The 20,794-nt window shown below is 33.6% G+C and overlaps 4 protein-coding genes across 10 annotated transcripts; 1 reads left to right on the forward strand and 3 right to left on the reverse strand.

Moving 5' to 3' along the window:
• Positions 1-110: 110 nt before the first annotated feature.
• On the reverse strand, positions 111-5,095 carry Edc3 (Enhancer of mRNA-decapping protein 3). 5 transcript variants are annotated; one of them, XM_066742113.1, is made up of 8 exons: positions 2,740-3,103; positions 2,605-2,649; positions 2,308-2,472; positions 2,009-2,238; positions 1,214-1,368; positions 887-1,147; positions 567-805; positions 111-479 (listed from the first exon to the last, which is right to left on the reverse strand). In XM_066742113.1, the coding sequence occupies exons 3-8, from the start codon at positions 2,463-2,465 to the stop codon at positions 125-127; spliced, it is 1,398 nt and encodes a 465-aa protein (XP_066598210.1). In that variant the 5' UTR covers positions 2,466-2,472; positions 2,605-2,649; positions 2,740-3,103; the 3' UTR covers positions 111-124. The 5 variants fall into 5 exon arrangements, with proteins under 5 accessions (XP_066598210.1, XP_066598211.1, XP_066598213.1 ...); XM_066742114.1 differs by lacking the exons at positions 2,605-2,649; positions 2,740-3,103 and adding an exon at positions 4,895-5,095; XM_066742116.1 differs by lacking the exons at positions 2,605-2,649; positions 2,740-3,103 and adding an exon at positions 3,183-3,198.
• On the forward strand, positions 3,308-12,298 carry LOC136782591 (coronin-2B-like). The gene is made up of 10 exons (XM_066742111.1): positions 3,308-3,354; positions 3,965-4,142; positions 8,188-8,385; positions 8,534-8,650; positions 8,819-9,133; positions 9,210-9,434; positions 9,514-9,723; positions 9,803-9,920; positions 9,984-10,210; positions 10,274-12,298. Coding segments are annotated over exons 1-10 (1,782 nt in total). The 5' UTR covers positions 3,308-3,352; the 3' UTR covers positions 10,466-12,298.
• Positions 12,000-14,723, reverse strand: bou (boudin). Its single transcript, XM_066742117.1, has 5 exons — positions 14,482-14,723; positions 13,712-13,867; positions 13,498-13,555; positions 13,158-13,304; positions 12,000-12,543 (listed from the first exon to the last, which is right to left on the reverse strand). The coding sequence occupies exons 2-5, from the start codon at positions 13,790-13,792 to the stop codon at positions 12,335-12,337; spliced, it is 495 nt and encodes a 164-aa protein (XP_066598214.1). The 5' UTR covers positions 13,793-13,867; positions 14,482-14,723; the 3' UTR covers positions 12,000-12,334.
• Positions 14,724-14,910: 187 nt separating this feature from the next.
• Positions 14,911-20,717, reverse strand: LOC136782590 (cytosolic carboxypeptidase-like protein 5). Of its 3 annotated transcripts, none has more exons than XM_066742110.1 (12): positions 20,500-20,717; positions 20,082-20,166; positions 19,850-19,993; positions 19,487-19,776; positions 19,065-19,403; positions 18,732-19,003; positions 18,513-18,657; positions 18,365-18,446; positions 17,986-18,289; positions 17,700-17,907; positions 17,440-17,601; positions 14,911-15,964 (listed from the first exon to the last, which is right to left on the reverse strand). In XM_066742110.1, the coding sequence occupies exons 3-12, from the start codon at positions 19,962-19,964 to the stop codon at positions 15,221-15,223; spliced, it is 2,661 nt and encodes an 886-aa protein (XP_066598207.1). In that variant the 5' UTR covers positions 19,965-19,993; positions 20,082-20,166; positions 20,500-20,717; the 3' UTR covers positions 14,911-15,220. The 3 variants fall into 3 exon arrangements, with proteins under 3 accessions (XP_066598207.1, XP_066598206.1, XP_066598204.1); XM_066742109.1 differs by having other exon boundaries at positions 20,496-20,717; XM_066742107.1 differs by having other exon boundaries at positions 20,467-20,717.
• Between the last annotated feature and the right edge of the window lie 77 nt (positions 20,718-20,794).

The following is a 20,794-nucleotide window of genomic DNA, read 5'->3' on the forward strand; positions in this document are numbered from 1 at the left end:
TGTTTACGAAAGATCTAGATTTTTCAAGATTAAGTATTAATCCCAGCAATCAATTAAAAATAAATCTTGTACAAGAATAGTCCAAGCTCTAGATTAGTTCTTTCGAATGACCTAGAAAAATTTGTTAAGAATTGTTAGAGTGCAAGGGAATGACAAATTTAGGGCCAAATGGAGATCGGTATGTGATGCCAACGTCCGAAAAGACTTTGCCTGGAAGGGCGAGGTTGCACAAGTATAGTCTTCCATTATTGACGTTGTGTGATAAAGGTAAACCTCCCAACAAACTGAATTTACAACGGATACCAGGTGTACCAAAAGACGGAGGTTCTATCGCTATTATTGGAGCACGTTTATTTTTTGCCCAACTTGCAATCGGAGTTAAAACGTTTCGAGAATTCTCATCGCACAATGCGACGATTATTAAATCTACCACACTTGGCAAATTTTTTATTTTTGTTTCAACTTTGTTTTCTGTTAATCTGTAAGAAGGACTCAAGTAATTGTTCAATTTTTGAAAACAAAATTACGCTTATTTCGTAATGCATTGGAGCATTAGAGATACTCACTTGTACAAAGACAATTCCTGTAATAGGAATACATCTTCAGAATTTTCGATATAAACTATTGTTTTCACTCCATGACTAGATAATTGTCGTGCGCAATTAACGCCAGCAGCCCCTGATCTATGTGGTCCGCATAAAGCAACAACAGTTGGCCACTGGTGTGCGTTATTTGGATTTAACCGATGACTGCCTCCTAAAAGCTGCAAAATCATTTCTGCGCCCGCACGACCTAATAGTTCTACCTGTATATGCAAACAATGAATGAATACATTTAATCCTATAAATTCGATAAAAACAAATAAAGTTGTAACTCATATACATACCCTTCTTTCCCAACTGATACCAAGTCTATCTGCTGCGCCTATTAATTGTCGGTGAAGATCTAATGTAATACTAGGAATGACCAAGCCATTGTCCGTTACATATTCCTTTTCATCCGCCGCAGGTACTGATATTTGTCTTAAAACTGTAGGCTCGGATGATAAAATATTCTCAGTATGCTTATATTTCCCACTAGCAGCACCTCTATTATCAGATTGTTTCACAATATCTGGTTTAAGTGAATTAATTTCTTGCCACACAGCCTAAAAAGGCAACTATTCATGAAGGAATCTATAATGTTATCAGTAAGAGTAAAATATTTAACAAACCTTTTTATCAAATAATGCTAGATTTTTTTCAAAATCAAAATCTTGATCCAATGATTCATCAATAGGAGTACCAAATGTGTGTTCATCACGCCCTTGAAGGGTTCTTTGTTTCCGATTTATTCTCTTTAGAATAAGTTCAACGTTAAATGGATTTTCTATAAAAAATTAAATTAATCTTTCATTAGTAGCATTGACTAGATTACTAGAAAATTATACATAGAAGGGTATATTTTGCATTCCAAATTTGTATTACTTTGTAAGACTAATACAAGCATGGAGGTTTTTTCAGTAGAAATTTATAGTCATTTGAAGCTCAATTCCAATTTCTTAAGTGGTATACTGCATACTTTGTTGGATTCCTGCAACTCATTTCAATACATTTCCACAAACTGTATTTATATACAATTTCAACCAAACATTTGCAAGATATTTGAATTTGAAGTAAGCTTGAATAAATATGCAAGTGTATGTGTAGCAGTCACTTACACCACATATGTCTTAAACCCAGTACCATTTACAGAATTAAATGGTACATTAATATACCTATAGTGATTTGGAAAAATCTCAAAATTTGCTACAGAAATTTACTACAAAAATAAGAGTATACTATTTAAATAACAGAAATTTACCTTCAAATGACATTGAATGTTTCTACCAAAAAGGAAAAAACTCCAGTTACTTAATTGCTAATTGAAATAAGACTACTTTTTATGAACAAATTTTTTCCTGAAACTATTAATTCTCAAAATATTTATTTGCATTAACTTAAAGAATGCACTTTGCATGATAGCTCACGTTTTCCATTAGACGAAGGTTCTGGAAGTGGCACTGCCTGCTCTGTCTGCTTCTTTGGATACATCTGATTAGAAGTTCCTGTGCATTGAGTTGAGCTTGGTGTACTTTCAGACACAGATCTGCTAGGTCTCTTAGCAATAGGTCTTTTCACAGTTATTTTACTTTCAGCTGTAGTTTCATTATTTGGCTCCTCAGTAGATATAATTTCTAAATTTGCTATGTCTTTTACACTATAATAAAAATAAGTATTATAACAAATATCACAGAAAGATTATTCATGATTAAAAAAGCAGACTTACTCCAAAACTGTAAGATACGAAGAGCATGGGACTCCATTGCAAAATACTTTTGATAGGGTAACACTATTTTTGTTCAATTCCATTATTTTACCTTGATAGGTACCTAGGTCGTCTACACATTTTATAGAAACTGTACAACCCAAAAATTGCTCAGACATTTTCAACCTAGAAAAAGAAAGGAGGGAAATAAAAATAAGTATAGACATTGTGGAAAATATATATATATCTTGAGGCAATTCAATAACTAGTTAGATAACTAACTTTAAGAAATAAATAATATGTATCTGGTATACATACGTTTGACAAATGGAGTGTCTGTAAAAAAATTTGAAAAACGTTTTGCTAATAGGTTAAAAGCATTAACCGAAAATTCAATCAGGTTAGAACAAATCGAATATACGAATGAAAGTCAGATGGAAGAAAAAATCTTACGAAATATACGTATTGTAATACAGCAGTTTCCAAAAATAAAACCGATACTCAGCTATTTTAACTTGTGTCCTTTTTAACGGATTATTCGTTTCTATCAGCTCATTTCGGCATACGCAAAAATATAAGCGCAAATGAAAAATATGCGATATTATTATTTTTCTAGATGAAACTGGAAGAAAACAAAACCGGCCTAACCGTATCTCGTATAAGTCGTATACTATATACCAGCTTCTAGCTTCAACCGCTAAAATTTAATCCATCAAATGGCATTAGGGGCCGTTTTAACGAAGCAAATAATTTTAGGCGGCAAGCATAACCCTCTACAATAGTCTACAAAAGGCAAATCGACAGAATCGACTTGGCGAAACTTACCCTAAAGCTTCACCCGAAAGGGTGGCGCCACCGTCTGAAAATTATTTTAGGATACGCGTCGCCATACTCACCATGAGCAAACTCCCGCCTCATCTATGCCTATACTTTCATAAGGACGCTATACAGACATCAAAATGGCGGTTGTCACGTGACTAATCCGACTATTCCGACCATTCCGACCTTTCATTGTGTACGTTTTAGGGTATTTAATACCCAAGTGACAGTTGCTGTGATTTTCCAAATGTAATTTCTACAAAATTATCATATTTTTCTTACGAATTAAGGTACCTTGACTTAAATTAAATATTTAGCCACTAGTACTTTATTCTAATGTTTTATCTTGTTCATTCTAAAATCAATATAAGATAAACAGCACGCTTGCATATATTGAAGGTTCGAGAAGTGTGATAAAGGATTTTTATTTTTATCATAAAATAAACTATGTATACTTTAATTACCATTTTATCTTATCTAATAAAACATGTCCACGTAGTGACGGGACATTTTTGATAATTGTACTGCTTCATACATACATACAATTGCCTATATTGAGGTGAGGCTGGGTAAAGTAAAAAGAGAATCAAACAAAATACATAAAATAATTATTAATGATAAAAGCTAATTAGTAGAGGAAAAAGTAGTAGAAATTTTGTCTTAAAATGATAAATTATTGAATAAACTATTGAACGTTTATCTTACAATGTATGAACTGTTTGCAGTAGAGATCGTTAGGTTATACTAACTGCGCTACGTTGGCAATTACCGGCAAATAAAAATAAATAATAACATATATTAGAATTTTTTCAAACAGGTAGCAAAATGATAATACTTGAATAGTTAATTTTGTAATTAGGTTTTTTAAGACGATAGTGTTCGATTGCAAGATTTATATGGGCCACATCATCGAAAACTTGGAAATGATACGATCAGGGAATGAGCTAATTGAGAAATTTGGCCTGGGAGGCATGGATGATCCACATTTAATGAATAATATGATAGACGTCAGAGCGTGTTACAAACCCAGCGAAAGAGTAAGGATATTAACTAATTACATTTTTAACGAACTTTATAAGCTTTCGCATTCTCGCCAGAGGCATGATACCTTTTTATCACGCTTATTGGATGTGTTTACATTTCTTTATTTCTATTTTCGTGACGGTCTTGTTGATGGGATGTAAACTTGGAAATTAAAGTGACTTGATGTAGTCTTACCAAGAAACTTGAATATTTCTGCATGTGAAGCGTTTAAAGCAAAACATCGGGAAATGAATTATTCGATTAACAGGATTCCTCATACCGATACTAAAAAGCAAAATCCGATAACTCGTGTCAGTGGTACAGCGTTGTTTGCTGACCGATTTTACGCTCATTATACCATTTTAGTGACTTCGCGAGTTGCTCTTTCTAATAAAATAGCCACACTTTGACAAACAAAGAAAATAATTTTTGCTTGAATCTTATCTACTTAACAATACATTTTTTTTATTTTTCGAAAATGTGACTATTTTACTAAAGCGGACATTTCGCGATGTCACTGAAATGGCTTCATGAATTTCAAATTGGCAATCAAATAACGTAATATCGTTATTCAAACGCATTTTGCTCTGTAATGTCGGTAAAAGGAATCCCATTAAGGAGAAGCATTGAATCGTTTCAGATGTATTTTCCTGATTGGATTGTCAGCAACAATTCACTCGGGCAATAACTGAGATTATTGTGTAGAAGTTGTATAAGTGTGATGAGTTATCTATAAAGGATTAAGGTAGTTTAATGCACTCGTTACCTAGAGTTTAGAGGTAAGAAAGAAGCTTGAAGTAAACGACACAGAGTTCACTGTTAAATCCAGATATCCTAATTGCTGCTCTCGTTAATCGTCAGACTGCTCCCTCAGCATGCAATTCCCAGCAATTGTGGTGCTGTTCAGTACAGTGCTGTTCGTACCGCGGGAATGTTCACGGAGCGAGATGCATCTCTGACTTTTGCATGTCCATGCATTCACGCTTATCCGTTGCAAGAACAAAATATTATTTTATTCGCTTGCCGAAGGTGAGCCGATTCCGATCGGAATTCTTTTCATTATTATTTGTAACGTTATATAACATCAATTTTTTTCTCGGGATTTTCAAAATCGAATGTGTTTTATGAAAATTTTATCGCGTTGTTCACTGCTGCCTGTACTCGATAAAAATAGGGAATAATTGCATTTTTATCAATAAAAAAGTGTGATACTGGTAAATGATTTATTGAAAGATAAGGAAAAAGATTTCTGATTAGTTTTCCTGTCATATTACGATAATTTCACAAGTACATAAGCTATCGATTAGATATAACATTGAATGCTTTGGTTAGCGCGTATTATTACAATGTACTGGAATCTGATTTCTTCGATACTTAACACTTCGTAGAATAAATTTGATTGCAGTGGATAAAGAAAAGAGAAAAATTGTTGAATTAAATTCAGTGGTACAAAGTTTCTATTGGGAGCAATTATGAAAAAACAAGTTGTATAATAGAGAAGAACGCAGGAATCATTCATCTTTTGCAATGACGATCCCATCGGGAACAAGAGTGTGTACAAAGAATTTAGTTATCCTAATTACTTTTCTTAGTAATGGGCAGATTGCCCATTGCTTTTAACAGCAACTCTTGCAACTCGTTCCTCAATTCGTATCCCTCTGTTCGCTGAACTGGTCGTTGAAACTTACTTACCTAGTTTTTTTCGCTTCCTTAAATACAGTCTGGAAAGTGTTTACGCTACTCTCATTTCTAATGTTAGTAATCCGAGAAATTTCTATGAGTGAATTTCGGTAATTGTTTCTCTTCCAAACTACTGACAATATTTTCAATTGATAACCATAAGCGGAGTGAAATAGTGAGTTGTTCAACATTACCAGTGTATCGATTCGTTAAAGATGGAAAAAATGTTGGCGCAAGCGAATAATAAAATTATTTCCAGAATTGTTTCTTTATTGGTAAATGACTGTGTGTGGTAAGAAAGACTATGATTGTTTTCAAATATGCAGGGATGTCGATTATTGTAGTTTATAAGAAAACGCGTTTAGGATTACACGTATTGTATCGCACTTGGAAGATATGGCTGAATGCATTGTAAACAAATACGAGAGTCGTGTTTGTGACAATAGCCATATAACCGAGCCGAGTGACCGGTTGGTTAGCGAGCTAACTTACTGTCAACTGGACTTCCTTATATTCTATTTATCCCCTAATTTTCCTCATTCAAATGCTTGACATGGTAAAGGCACTGTAACAACACGTTTTAACGTTAAAATACACGTACATCAGCTAGTTTTTCATTATTTTCCCTAAAAATCTCGACTCGACCAAACTACACAATCTCGCACATGTAGATAACGATAGATAACAATCTCAACAAAGCGTTAGAAATTTGAGCAAGAGTACAGAAAGATATCTGGATTTAACAAGAGTTTATTTTCATTTCTACAGGATTCAATATACAATTTTTTCATGCCACTGATATTGAAATACGTTTTAGAATGTAAACAAATATAAAAAACACTATTTTTCTTTCTATCAACGTAAGCTAAAGTACCAATAGTCAATATTTTTCTTTTTCCTTATTGTCAACCGAGCAATTTACGCAAAAGCCATCAATCTCTGTACAATTAAAAGTTATATTTTTTTTAGCTCTCAGCGAGCGAATGACAAAGTCGAACGATACTGATCCGGCTAAACCGGACGTTTTTTTTACTACGTACAACGATTTTTAGATTTTTTAGTTTATGCTTTTATTTTCGTTGTTTTCTTTCAGTAAAGGAACGATAGGAGAAGAAAGCTGCGATCGAGTATTTTGACTTGCTCGTCTTTACCCCCCTCTCTTTCACTCTCTCTTTGTCTTTATATAAGCATCTGTCTCTCTCATGCATGAGCTCTGGCTTGTCAATTTACAACGTCCCTGCCCCGCATCGTACTGAACCGAAGTCGTTCATCCAACACCATCGTGTGTACTCACCGGCTGGATCAGCTAGCGAGCTGTAATCATCGAAAGACGGCTCGAACATGACTAACGACAAGGTGAGCCTTAACACGATTTACAATCTCGATCTCTTCAGCATCCTCGGTACGAAACTATCACCGAGCCGAAACGGCGTGTATTTCTAAACATTTCACACCGTCGTTAAACCAACTTTTGGACGAACGTTGGAATAACAAAAATTGAAGAGATTTACATACATATAACTATAGTATAGTTAATTAGTCATTGTTTTTAATAGAGTTTTATCGTAATTAGAATTGTATGCGTATAACGATGGTGGATTGAATGCCCGCTGTTTATGGATAGCTTAATGACGTGTATAATTTTTGTGGTGGTAGTGTGAGGAATGCAATATCGTCGTATAGATGTGTGATAATGAGCGATCGAAGGTGCAAGAGGAGGACTGTAATATATTTGCAGTTTCCTCGGCGATGCGCGGTGAGCGCCAGGCTGGAGAGAACAAAAGATTCCTCCTCCTCGCTCGGCCGACTGCGCTCGGCGGTGCCTCTCCGCTTCTTCTTTTTTCAACATGGTGAAGACTCGCATAATTTTCGCGCGGCACTGAGCGCGACCACACTAAAACCAATGCTAAATTCTATAATTGAAGAATTTCACCGGATCGAAAGGAATTCTCTAAAGTTTTTTTCTCCCTCCCCCCCCCCCCCTCCCTCCCCTCCACCTCCCTTACCACAGTCCCATCCAACACTCGCTTACACACATTTTCCCTCCGAATTAACTCGCGCTAATAACACTCGCGAATTCCTTCAACCTGTTATTATAGACACGTGAAATAGCGATTCTCCTTCGTAGACTGATTATAATTATTCATTAATCGAGAGCAAAAGCGCTAGCCTCGGTTCAATGAACCTTTCGATTCGGTGTTTTTTTTTTTTTTTTAATATGTTATATATTTTAGTATTGTGCAGTTTTTACCAAGGACCGAGTGCATCATCAGGAAGTGATTATTTTGTTAAACGATTTCAATGAAATTCTTTTATTATCGTTGTTAATGTTTATATATGTGTGTGTGTTTGTACGATTAACGATCTTTTTATCACCAGGCATGGTTTCGGGGAGTGCGTAGCAGCAAGTTCAGGCACGTTTACGGTGTCCCGGCCAAAAGAGAAAAATGCTACGACAACATAAAGATCACAAAGAACGCCCACGATTCTCAGTTCTGCGCAGTTAATCCAAAGTTTCTTGCCATCGTGACGGAAGTTGCTGGTGGCGGAGCATTCTTGGTTCTGCCCCTTGATCGCGTGAGTAATCACTCTTGACTTACTAATTAATGCTAATCATTCGGGTAATTCATAATTGTTACCACATTTCCTTTCGTTCGAAATTTTCATCTTGGGATAAGTTTCACGATTAAGCAGAATTTTTAATTTTTTTATTAAAATTTTACAGACTGGACGTTTGGACTTTAACGCTTGGAGAGTCACCGGACACACGGGACCAGTTTTAGATATCAAGTGGAATCCGTTCAATGATAATATTATCGCTTCTTGTTCCGACGATTGCACCGTAAGTTTTTTTTTCCATCTAATAATTGATTTACACCGCTCGAAACGAGTAGGTAATTTTTGGTCGTATACTGCCTCCTGGCAGATGACGCAATTTCTTTGAAAATATTAATTTTTCGCACGTACATTGTGCCTGGATACGATTATTCATTGTGTTTTGTTTGCCTAGGTGAAGCTGTGGCATATACCTGATGGCGGACTTTCAAGAAACTTGACGGATTGGCTGGTAGAATTACAGGGACACAAGCGACGAGTGGCCTACATAGAATGGCACCCTGTAGCCGAAAATATTCTTTTCAGTGCTGGTTTCGATCACCTCGTGATCGTTTGGGATATAAACCGGGGTGAGGCTGTAAATGTCATTGACAGACACCCAGATGTGATTTATAGTATGTCCCTAAATCGAGATGGTAGCTTATTGGCAACTACTTGCAAAGATAAGAAACTAAGGGTTTTCGAGCCCAGATCGGCCATTGTTGTATCTGTACGTACACTGAATTTTTATCTTAATCTTAATCTACTTGATTGGCATCACTAAACATTTTTTGTGTTATTAAAAGGAAGGAGTTTGTCACGCGGGAACGAAAGCAAGCAAAGTTGTATTTCTAGGCAGCTCCGGGCGACTGCTGACCACTGGATTCAGTAGACATTCGGATAGACAATACGCAGTTTGGAACCAACATGATTTGACGGCACCCTTGATATGCGAATCGATAGATTCGTCTAGTGGAGTTGTATTTCCGTATTATGACCATGATACAAATATGGTGTATTTAGCAGGAAAGGTATAGAATTGTTCATGTCATATTAACGAAAAGTAATTAACACTTGTATGTTTGAAGAGATTATGTGTAAATGATACAGGGAGACGGTACGATTCGGTATTACGAAATAGTCAACGAAGCACCATGGGTTCATTTTCTTAGTCAATTTATATCTGGCAATCCGCAGAGAGGCTTAGGAGTCATGCCGAAGAGAGGTGTAAGCACATCTATCTGCGAAGTTTTTAGATTCTATAAATTACACGCTACAAGAGGAATGTGTGAACCAATTTCTATGATTGTCCCGAGAAAGGTATTTAGGTTGAATGTCATAACAATTTCGTTGGAATCGAAAAGTAGTTTAAATATTGATAGAACGCTTTTAATTTTAGAGTGATCAATTTCAAGAAGACTTGTACCCTGACACAATAGGAACAACTGCAGCGCTTTCAGCGAAGGATTGGATCAATGGCATGAATAGTCCCCCAATTTTGATTTCTCTAAAAACAGGTAGGACCTTTGGCTCAGTATCAAATATTTCCAATGGTATTTAAAATTTATTTATCTTTATAGGTGGTAGTATAACAACGCACAAACCTCGAGTATACAAACCTCCCCAGCTACCACCAGCAACCGACTTAAATAATAAAAAGAAATTCGCGTTTTTGTCCACCGAGACTGTACCGGATTATAGACCAGTGGAACTACACGATATGTCTGAGAAGAGCCAAAAAACATCGAGTAATCAGAGTACCAAGTTCCAACAGCTGCAACAAAAGTTTGGAAACGTTGCTGTTCAGGTAGGAACAGTGAGTTTCATTTATAACGTGGAACGCTATTAATGAAAATAATTTCTTTTGCAGAATACCATTAATACACAAATAAATGATAATAAAAGTTTGGAAACTGTCGATACTCTAAATAACGAAGCAGAACTACGTTTAGCTTACGTCCGTCAAAGTGAAGAGCTGAGAGTGGCGCGACGCCAATTAGCTAATAGTCAATTGCGGGTGAAAGAACTGGAAGAGCAAATAAGGAAGTTGCAGCGTCAGTAGAATACGGAACAATTTTTTCTCTCAATTTGCTTACGTTAACTTTAATAATTATAAGTTAACAGAGTGAGTTGTGGACGAAATATTATTTGTGTAGGCGTTTACACATTATTTCTATTATTCAACATTATATCGCTCAGATATATTTCTTTTTGTTTTACATCACGAGATTTTTTGGTGATATTGATTTAAATTTTTTTTATACTCGTGATGAGATTTTTATTTTCTTTGGAAGGATCAGGGTATTTCGATTATTGATTTTAAATTTTCTTATCACGGCTGCTTCTCAGTGATTTTTACTGATATTCTGCAAGCATTATAATTAATTATTATTAATTAGTGGCCACAGCGTTTAATGGTACTTTGAATATATTCTATAGATAATATTGGAGAATGTAGAGTATACTTTTTTTTTAACAATTTAGGATGGTACTTAGTCTTTCTGTTTTTATAATATTTGTTAGGTACACATATTGCATTATAATTATTGTGAAGAGGCTTAAATTGCATAGAAAGACGAGTGCACAAAATAATGATTTTATTTGATATGTCAAATACTTTAAATATCGACTTTTTCAGCATATTTCAATAGCACATTTTCACAGATATCATTCACATGTCAAAATCGGCAATGAAAATAATATATAAATTTTAGGACCAATGTGAAGGAAGACTAGTCGAGGGAGATTATATATATTTCTCGTACTGATAGAGTTGCGTGATGTAATTTATACAACATTTATATATGTATTTTTCATACAGTATATAACTGTATTTTATACCAATTAATATAGTACCTGGATAACTTTGCATCTTAAATGCTTGTGCTTTAAAAAGAAATGTAAAGCTTTTTCTTCGCAATCACTGTAGAATATTCTAAAAACGTGTCGTGTTCGATTAAGACATACAAATTAAGACTGAGAGATGGAACGATAAAATGCGAAGAGAAAACAAATTGATGACATTAATAATTCATTTTTGGCCATTTTAATCGTTCTGCTTCTTGGTTCATTTGAAATTAGCTTATTGTCGGCTTTGTTATTCTATAGCGTGCCTTTCTCGGAACCAAAAACTGCCTTTAAGCTTTTCACGTGCATTTAATGTAGTCACTGCTATCTATGCGCATATTTGGTAGTAATCTTTTCATGGTATGACGAAAGAGATGTATTGAGTTTAATTTTATCTGATAGGGAGTATAAACAGCGCGATAGATTGCAAGAAGAAGTTTCATTAATTTTTGATCATGTTAAAAATTATTACAATGATTAACAATCAAATAAATATACATGCCAAAGAGAATACTGTACTGTAATGTATATATATGTATATATATATACAAACACACATGTATCACTGTTGAAAACATAACGAGAGTAATGCCTAATAACAGATATATTGTGTGATCACTTATTTCATGTGCTTAGCAGAGACCAAGGAGAGAAATAGAGTCACAGAGGATCATTAAAGTGTACAGCATTCATGTGTAATATAAAAGGAAAAGTATTACATTCTATATAACTTTAGCAATTATTGGTAATCAGTTACTTACATTGATTTATTTATTACATTTACAGTACAAACGAAACCTAGAAAGTGCAAATACAAAATGCACAATCTTTGTAAAAAATGTAAACCTATGAAATGACTGGACGGATGTTTACAGTGCGAGCACAATACATAAATGTATATAAAAAAAATAAATATATAAAATTATAATCTCTCTAAAGTATGTTTGCGTTATTTATGGAAAAACACATTTAGAGTGTAAATGTAAAAATAATACAACAAAAAGAATGTTTTGGACGGTTTCAAGTGCTTGATGAGACGATTTCTCAATCTAATACTTATTGTAAATATTGTTATGTACATTGTTCATCTTCTGGAATTGACAAACCAACAGATTAAAAGACTAGCAGGGGCTAGCAACGTCATTGGTGTAAAATTGGATGCTGGATTACATCCGTCGCCGGTACACGTATAAATACAAGTCCGATAATTCAGTTTATCTCCTGGCTGTTTCACGTAGTCACAATAATTTCCCATGTGCGCTTTCGAGCAGAATCTCTTTGTGCCGATACCACCTAGTTTGTGTATAAATTACTTTGATTAATACAGAATTTTCGTAAATATTGTATAATTAGAAAAATTAACAGAGGTTTTTGGTGTTATCCCACAAAAAGAGTGCAGAGAAGGATGAGTGCATATTAACAGGGCATTTTTTGTAACTCTTACTAACAAATTTCGGTATCATTAGGCCAAAATTGACGACAAATATCGCTAAGTGTAATGATATAATTATAATTGTGTTTTCGGTTCTTAACGATACCGATAATTGTCATTAAAGTCACAGAATACAGAATCAGAAACATATTTAGAAATGTTGCTACAATACTGTTTAAAGATAAACATGCTGTAGATGAAATGATTTTCTATTATTAATACAAGCTTAAAGAAACTACTGCTTCACTTAATTATCGCCACAGAACATGGATGTAAAAATTTATGTAGCTTCGTAAATACAATAATTTGGTTTTGTACGACCTTTTTGAAGGTGCTTTCTATTTAGATATAAGGATTTACGCAAAAATTGATATCTCTTATAGTTTTGCGCAGATAAACAAATACCTATTTTCATCCACGTATTTAGGCAAATTAAATGAAACAATCTATGTAAGTTCGGTTATGAGATATGGACCTCCAAATTTTCCAACTGTTTTCACGCAATATTGCGCTTCGAAAACGTGACTGCAATTGTACGCTGTTAAGGCTTCTTTAACCAGATCACCCTCTCCGCATTCCCATTCGGTCTCAGACGCACATTGGTAGCAGTCCAGGGATAAAGCTTTTCATATTGTTAATACAAAAAAATTAGGCATTTTAGGAAAATTATGATTTTTTAATTGTAAGCACTTATTAGTTCAAGGTTAAACGAGACCAGAAGTACTTTGGTAATTATTTATAGCATTACCATCACCCTTAAATTATTTGAGAGATACCAACAGAAATGTTAAACATATATTCAAGTTTATCATCACCTGAACGGATTATTGAGGTACTATGTATGATGATGATGAGTATTATCGTACGCACGTGCTACATAACGAAAGCAATGGATATGTTTTTAATTCAATTTAGTTTATTCTTATTTCATATTATTAGTAAGTTAGCTTTATTATTATTATCAATTTTACGTTGAATCAACCAAGTTTCCCATTTTTTCATGCATTATATTTCTATTGACTGATTTACCCTCAAAACGGCCAATTTGCTTAATGCAATATTCAGCCCCAAAAACATGATCGCAGGATTGTGGCTCCATATCGTTGTCATTCGTTAACATTTCATTGCATTGAAAAGGTCTAGTGCTGTTTGTACTGTTGCACTGGTAGCACATTATACTTTCAGCTAAATGATGTATAAAACGTACAAAAGATATAATAATATAAATTAAAAGTCAAGTTTTTATTTTCTTTCGTTCTAAACGAGTTAATTATAGACGAAGGTCAATTAAATCTAAATTATTTTCATCACATATACATATGTCCACAATATTGATGACCTATCAATATCCGGACCTATGCTCCAATTTCTATTACAATCCCGGAGGAAATTAATTTCTCGAAGTAATTTGCGTTTCATAATTGAATTTACCTTTCTTTCAAGAATTTATTACTTTAAATAAGAACGTATTTAGAGATAAAATATTAATTTTCTTCCTCTACTAAAACTTTATTTATGTCAAAAAATGTCTCGACGTGCTTTTATCATCTGACCGTGGTGAATAATCACGAAACAATGTAATAATACTTTCATATGTCACAATTTGCAATAGGTAGTTTTCATTCGATTGTACGCAATTATTATAGTGTTTTTGGAATGTTTAATTTGATTTTGAAAACACGCGGCGCGAAGATCAAGGCGCGCATATATTTTTAAAGGAAGCATACCTTATTAGATAAACTTTATAATAATGCCCCACCCAAACGTTGCTACAATAATTCAACGTGCATTAACCTCACCTGTGTCGATGAAAACAGCAACTGCCAGAAAAATGATCAAACTTTTTACACAAGAGTTGTCCATCATTTTCACGAGCATTTTAATTAATCCTTTCTGTAAAAATTAATATTATAGTAACTGAAGAATTTGATGCTCGGTACAGGTCGTCGTGGACAACAACGACATCAACGAACTTCAACGAAACCATCAACTGCCATCAAATCAACCAACCACGCTAAGCTAAGAGTCTACTCACTCTTTACTCTTACCTTCTCCCACCCAGCCCTCTTGGACTCCGAGATCGACTAAGTCCGGCCGACGTCACCGATTTCTACGAAGGTAACCGAGCTCTACCGTACTCGATCGGGAACATCCGACCGAATCTCTTAAGAAACTAACCGATATTTGTAAGCGTATTTCGAAACACGAATGAAAAAATAAATAACTTAACAATTCACACAGATTTGTTAGTTTCCTATTGCTTTTATTCGTTTTATAAACTATTTATCAGTTACTATTTCCAATGATTAAAATGCTACTTTAAAAGTATACACTTAATAAAAATTTAAAAGCAGAAAACAAAATTGCCAAATATGGCTGTATAATTGCGTACATTTTAGCAATAACAAATGTATAAATATGTATATTTCATCACAACTAAAAATTTCTTCATATATATATATACTCCATAGACAGAAATGAAACGAATTTCCTACTATATAATCATAGCATACGTCAAGGATGAAATTTCTTATTTGATCAGTTTTTGCTGCCTGCTTCCGGACGATTAAAGTTAGGCCGCATCGAGACGTGTTTGGTTTTGTCCCTTAGTTTGCCTGATTTTTTCAATTTTCCTTGATCGTGCGAAGGGGAAGTATGTTTTTTCGGTTTAGCAAACGTAGTGCCTTTGCTGCTTTGCTTGTTGCATGAAAAATTGATTTTAACATTCGCTTTAGCAGAAGTAGGTTTTTCCGAGCTAGAAGATGGTTCTCCTATTCCCCCCTGAGTATCAACTATTCCATGCGAGATTATTTTTAATCTTTTAGCGCCTTGTTTCAAAACGGCTGTATCTTCGGTATTCATATTCGTTTCTAACGTATTAGTAGCTGTATTTATTTTCTTAATTGCACCGCTGTACTTCGTAAATGGTCGAGCAGAAAAATTGCACGTCGTGCTTTTCGAACACTGATCTGCTTTCGCAGAATTTTTCACCCTTCTCTCTGACTTGATTGCACTAGTTCCACAATTTTCCTCCGTACAGGATTTCAATCGTTGACTTTTGAACATTTTACGAGCTGTAGTCTGTCTCGTTTTTTTATTTCCTTTAATCTTTTTTACCGCCGTGTAAAGAGACGTGGTGCGGCGTACTATGCATGCCTTTTTTACAAGATTTGTTTCTCCCTTTACCACTGAATGCTTCTCAGAACTGGTGGATTCAATATTGACCTTGGGTTCTTGTTCTTGAATGGCAAACAAATCCTTGGATACTGTTACATTACCATCCTGAAAATGAAAAGTTACAAATACAATACTGTGCGACGAATGTGGTTTGTCTCATTCGCCTAAAAGATTATAATTAATATTAAATTTTTGAAGGCCTATAGTGAGAGAGAGATTGACTTAAGGGCCATTTATATATAATACAGGGCTAAACAGTAATCTAAAAAATCACTTACCATGAAGACCTCTACCAAGCCATTCAAAGGCTCGAATTTTCATTCAAATTAATGCTTATTCAACAAACAGACCACATGATTTGAACAAAAATATAACTTATAGGACTCATCGGTAGGGATACGCAGGAGTAAAATAATAATACGGTAAATAAATGCGCACTAAAATATTATAAATTTATTAACACAATGTGTCTTTTGTAAAAATTGTAATAATCAACAAAGCCTGATAATTATTTGTCCAAAGTACACCTGTTTTTACATTAACAATGTAGAGGGCAAAACTTTACATTTTATATTATCAACACTTTTCTTTAAAAATTTTGAAAAATTTGGATTTACAATTTTCTAATCGGTATACACATATGCTTAGGAAAGTAATGTTGCTTAAACGACGCTTTTCCTAACTTTACATATCAATATACTCAAACAATTATTTAACTCTTTGTTTCTCTCTTCAACGACTATCTTCAGCATTCGATGACAAAACCGTTCGCTCGCACATACCACTACGATGTGTCTTTCGCTATGAAAATACAGACGATTAATTGTAATCGTGTGCAATATTATCTATCAACTAGCTACCGTATATTTCATGATTCGTCAACAGTGAAACATTTCAACAATTCAAGGTGTTATTATGCGCAAGCGGTGCTTTCTTTTCATTCATTAACAATGGTCCCGTTCAGTTAATTGTTATATCATATAATTCATTGTATTAAACAATTATTTTTTCTACAATAATCTATAAAAAATGTATAAAATAAAAAAATTTAATAGAATGTTAATGACATCTAAAAGTCTCTATTACCAAAATAATTTATATCTAAGTTATATACTATACCTATGCGCTCCAATAGGTTTTATTGACTTTTAATTTAAAAAAAGTATAAAATATTATAATATTGTACATTCACCTTAAATAAGGAAGACCAATTATCCTTAGAAAGTAATGTAAAATATTATATCTAATTATTTTATTCCTAGTAAAAAACAAGTTAATCTTGACATGTAGATTTTAATTATGAGTTACAATGACTAGATTGCTGATCTGAAATTTATTACTATAGGCAAAAATAATAGAGACAGTATAAAAATCTTGTTTCTAAAATAAAAAATCTCTCTCCCACGTATACACAAATGTAAATATAAAATTAGTACGTGATGATTTCAGCACTAATGTGTCTTAACATTAATGTAATATGATACACTACATTAATCGTTCAATAAAGTAAGTTAAGACAATACACATTGTCTTATATCGGCAGTGGCAATATCACTTTGATTATCAACATCTAAATTTACCTTATAGGGTGCTTTGCTGAGCGAGGCTGAAACATTGTTCACATAGGTTAATTTCAAATAAGACCTCACACCTCTCAATGTGCGATACTGGCTATTCGGTAAACGACTGTTAGGGTTACTATTTGTCAAATCAAGAATCGACGGACCCAATGCAGCACCCACCTTTCAAGGAGAAAAATTAATAAAACAGTATGATAAAATGATATACTGTTATCACTTTTACATGTCAGCTATTCGTATATAGGCGAAAAAGGACTTACTGCCTCATAAACCGATGGTGTATACTTAGGCGGAACAAACATATTGTTTAACGTTTTGGTCACGTTTTCACGGACTTTCGGAGGTAAAGTATTTACTAATCGTCCGGAATTGTAGTTACACTCGAGAGTATAGCTACGTACGAGACCAGTCAATTTATATACCGCCACTCGACCCGAGCCTTCTCTGGACATTCCATCTCTTTTATCTCTGTGAAAATGTATTGTTTCATTAAAATCCAAAAATTATACTTCAGAAACTTTTGTGACATGTAAGCATTGCACTTACATTAAGTACATGTTCTTTTCTGTAAAATTACAGGACGTAAAGTGAAAATTAGAATTATTAAGAGACATTAATTTTGGAAGAAGCATGCACGTAATTATGTCTTCTGGGTTTTCAAAATGATTTCCATACATAAAAACACCTTTTTTAGATGCGTGACCATGCATATCAATGTACAAAAATAAACCAGAATCCTCGGATTTTTGTACAGATTGTTCCTTGCCTATATCTACAGAAAAATTAGTGTCACGAGTATAATTTTCGGTCACTTCTTTTTTTTTATTGCACGACTGTTTTCCTTCCTCTTCTATATATAAAACAGAAACATTAAAAGCAATGAACATACAATAAAATAGTATTGATATTAATGCATGTATCTTACCTTCCACTTTATCTTTTAATTTGTTAAGTAATAGTATACATTCTGGATTGATTTCTGACTCTTCTAATGTCATATGATTTACCTTGGTGGAACAAAAAACATCGTAAATATTAATATAATTTTGTATTCCTTATTGCTAAATCCTTACTTGTTGTAACAATCCTGTGGTTGAGTCGCGTGATGTTGTTTGGGTTACTTTTTTCGAATAATCTTTGTTCTGACTGGAAACTGTACTTGTCAATTCAATTTTATATTTAGTGTCATCTGATATTTTGTACAAGTTATGATAATATCTATAAAGTGGTCAATGATAATAACATTAATTTCTGTAGCATATGAGAATAAAGGTAAATTAGTACCGAAATACCGTATTAAGCTCCAAGCAGCATATATGGTAGGGTGATCTTTTTCAGAAGGATTCAGATATACTCTATTCAAATTAATTCCTCTTGTATCCATTCGATAATGTCCCCTAGCAACTCCATCAGGATTTAACATTGGTACTAGCTTGAACACGTATTGGCGGCGTAAATGAATTGCGAATGGATCTTCGCGGTTTACAAGTAGATTTAAAAAGCCATTAAGAACAAAGCTAGATGGAGTTTCCCCTGGATGAACACGCGCACTTATAAATATGATCTGTAAATCACAGATATAAAATTTATAGAAAATTTTTATGAAGCTCCTTGTGATTTAATACCTTTTTATCTTGAAATTTAAAAGATCTTTCTTCTTCTTTTTCAGGAAACATTGACTTCAGCCTATCTTCTCTCTCCATTGATATGTTATGATAAGAACTTATTGTTAGAATATCTAACCTACGTCCATCTAATGATTTTATTGCACATTCTCTATGATAATAAATATCATCTAATGATGTCTGTGTCTTTTTACTTAGCTTCATGTCTAGCTTATTTAAATAAGTCTGTAAGTCTGTATATGAAAATGGGTAAGTGAAAGCAAAATAAGTTATAGATTTGGAATTTTCAGGGGTATAGTAAATAAATGATAATGTGAAATCGTTGTTTTTATGATCCATCTGGAATAAATAAATATATATATCATTATGGATACAAATTTGGAAGTGCAGGATATATTATAGCATTAATAAAGCAATATTACGGTATAAGTAGGCTTTTGTCGAATTCTTTCCCAATGCATGTGACCTGGCACAATTTTAAATACTGGACACATGCCTTGACTAAACATCTTGACTTGTTTATTAAGATTGACAATATTAAGTTTAACTGACAGACCAGAACTTGGTGCCTGGATTCCAAAATAAAACCATGTCCTGTTATTGTTTTGATATTGAGTTCCATGGCAGTCATGTTTTGTCCACAGGTTAAACTCATAATCTGCATCTTGTGAATTTAAACTCTTATATGATTTAACATCGCTGTCATATCCATCTAGAAAAGAATTTTATCTATGTATATACTATTGCTAATATCACACAAATTCTTGGTGCAGATTAAAGCTTACCTGTCTCATGATTTTCTATTTCCTTTACTTGTTCAACCCTTTCTAAATTAGCGGAATCAAAATTATTATAAAATCTAAAATTTCCACAAATTATATCATCAATCAAATTTTCCATGTCTTGTTTGTAAATTCTTATACAAAGATCTGAAAAATCAAATGTTGCATACCAAGGATTTATTAAGTCAATTTGTAAAATTAATATCATAAAACATTAAATTTTATAATAATTTACCTTAAGCTCATCATTATTTATCTGTTTTTTATCCATTTTTCCTTACATCAAGCATTTGTATTAGGTTATATTTCACATTAAATTACTGGAGAATTGAAAACAAGTTAGTGTTTAGGTCTGGCTACTTGATTATTTGTTCTTTTTATTTGTAAAGAAACAGAAATATTCAATAAAAAAAATCAAAAATAATAAATTTGGAGTAAACTGTAACTAGCAGAAGTAGTTGTTATTGACAGATATAGGTCTTAAGTGATTTTACAATATAACTTTTTTCAAGGTAATCCAAAGTACTACAAAACGAGCAAGGTGACAGATCGATCATCAATAAATTTTTGACAGATGTTAGATAATAACCTAAACAAACCTGATCAACAGATATACTAACTAGATTATGCTTATCTTTGTTTTTCTTACTGACAATTTGAGGTAGAAGTAAGTCGAGGCTAGTAAAAATAGTAGAGAATGCAGATTTAGATTATTCCTTCAATATTTTAATATTTCGCGTATCATCCACTTCATTACTTTCACAAATTAAAATACACAACGTCCTAGTGGGTCTAGTTGGGTCTAGTCAGTCTAGTGCAGTGAAGCCAGTCTGCTCAGTCAGCGGCAGTGATGTGAACTATTGTGAACTGAGCAGTAGATGATAAACGGCGGGAATTCGCTACCTCCACTTCTGATCCCTATCCTTATATAACATAGGTAATGGGAGT

This window comes from Prorops nasuta, unplaced genomic scaffold (genome assembly GCF_024137725.1).
Source record: "Prorops nasuta isolate Cenicafe-Biocafe unplaced genomic scaffold, Cenicafe_Pnas_1.2 PNAS00027, whole genome shotgun sequence".
Classification (NCBI taxonomy): Eukaryota; Metazoa; Arthropoda; class Insecta; order Hymenoptera; family Bethylidae; genus Prorops; species Prorops nasuta.

Bases quoted from the DNA above. Each gene is read 5' to 3' on its own strand.
- Edc3 (XM_066742114.1), bottom strand. From the start codon at position 2,465: ATGTCTGAGCAATTTTTGGGTTGTACAGTTTCTATAAAATGTGTAGAC. The intron at 1,369-2,008 runs GTGAGCTATCAT...AATTTTTTATAG, and splicing joins ACCTTCGTCTAATGGAAAAC to AAAATCCATTTAACGTTGAA. The intron at 1,148-1,213 runs GTTTGTTAAATA...TTGCCTTTTTAG, and splicing joins TAGCATTATTTGATAAAAAG to GCTGTGTGGCAAGAAATTAA.
- LOC136782591 (XM_066742111.1), top strand. The intron at 4,143-8,187 runs GTAAGGATATTA...TTTTATCACCAG, and splicing joins GTTACAAACCCAGCGAAAGA to GCATGGTTTCGGGGAGTGCG. The intron at 8,386-8,533 runs GTGAGTAATCAC...AAAATTTTACAG, and splicing joins TGGTTCTGCCCCTTGATCGC to ACTGGACGTTTGGACTTTAA.
- bou (XM_066742117.1), bottom strand. From the start codon at position 13,792: ATGACAACGATATGGAGCCACAATCCTGCGATCATGTTTTTGGGGCTG. The intron at 13,556-13,711 runs GTAAATCAGTCA...TTCGTTATGTAG, and splicing joins GCAAATTGGCCGTTTTGAGG to CACGTGCGTACGATAATACT. The intron at 13,305-13,497 runs GTGATGATAAAC...CAATATGAAAAG, and splicing joins TACCTCAATAATCCGTTCAG to CTTTATCCCTGGACTGCTAC.
- LOC136782590 (XM_066742110.1), bottom strand. From the start codon at position 19,964: ATGGAAAATTTGATTGATGATATAATTTGTGGAAATTTTAGATTTTAT. The intron at 19,777-19,849 runs GTAAGCTTTAAT...ATTCTTTTCTAG, and splicing joins AATAGAAAATCATGAGACAG to ATGGATATGACAGCGATGTT. The intron at 17,602-17,699 runs GTAAGTCCTTTT...TCTCCTTGAAAG, and splicing joins CACCATCGGTTTATGAGGCA to GTGGGTGCTGCATTGGGTCC.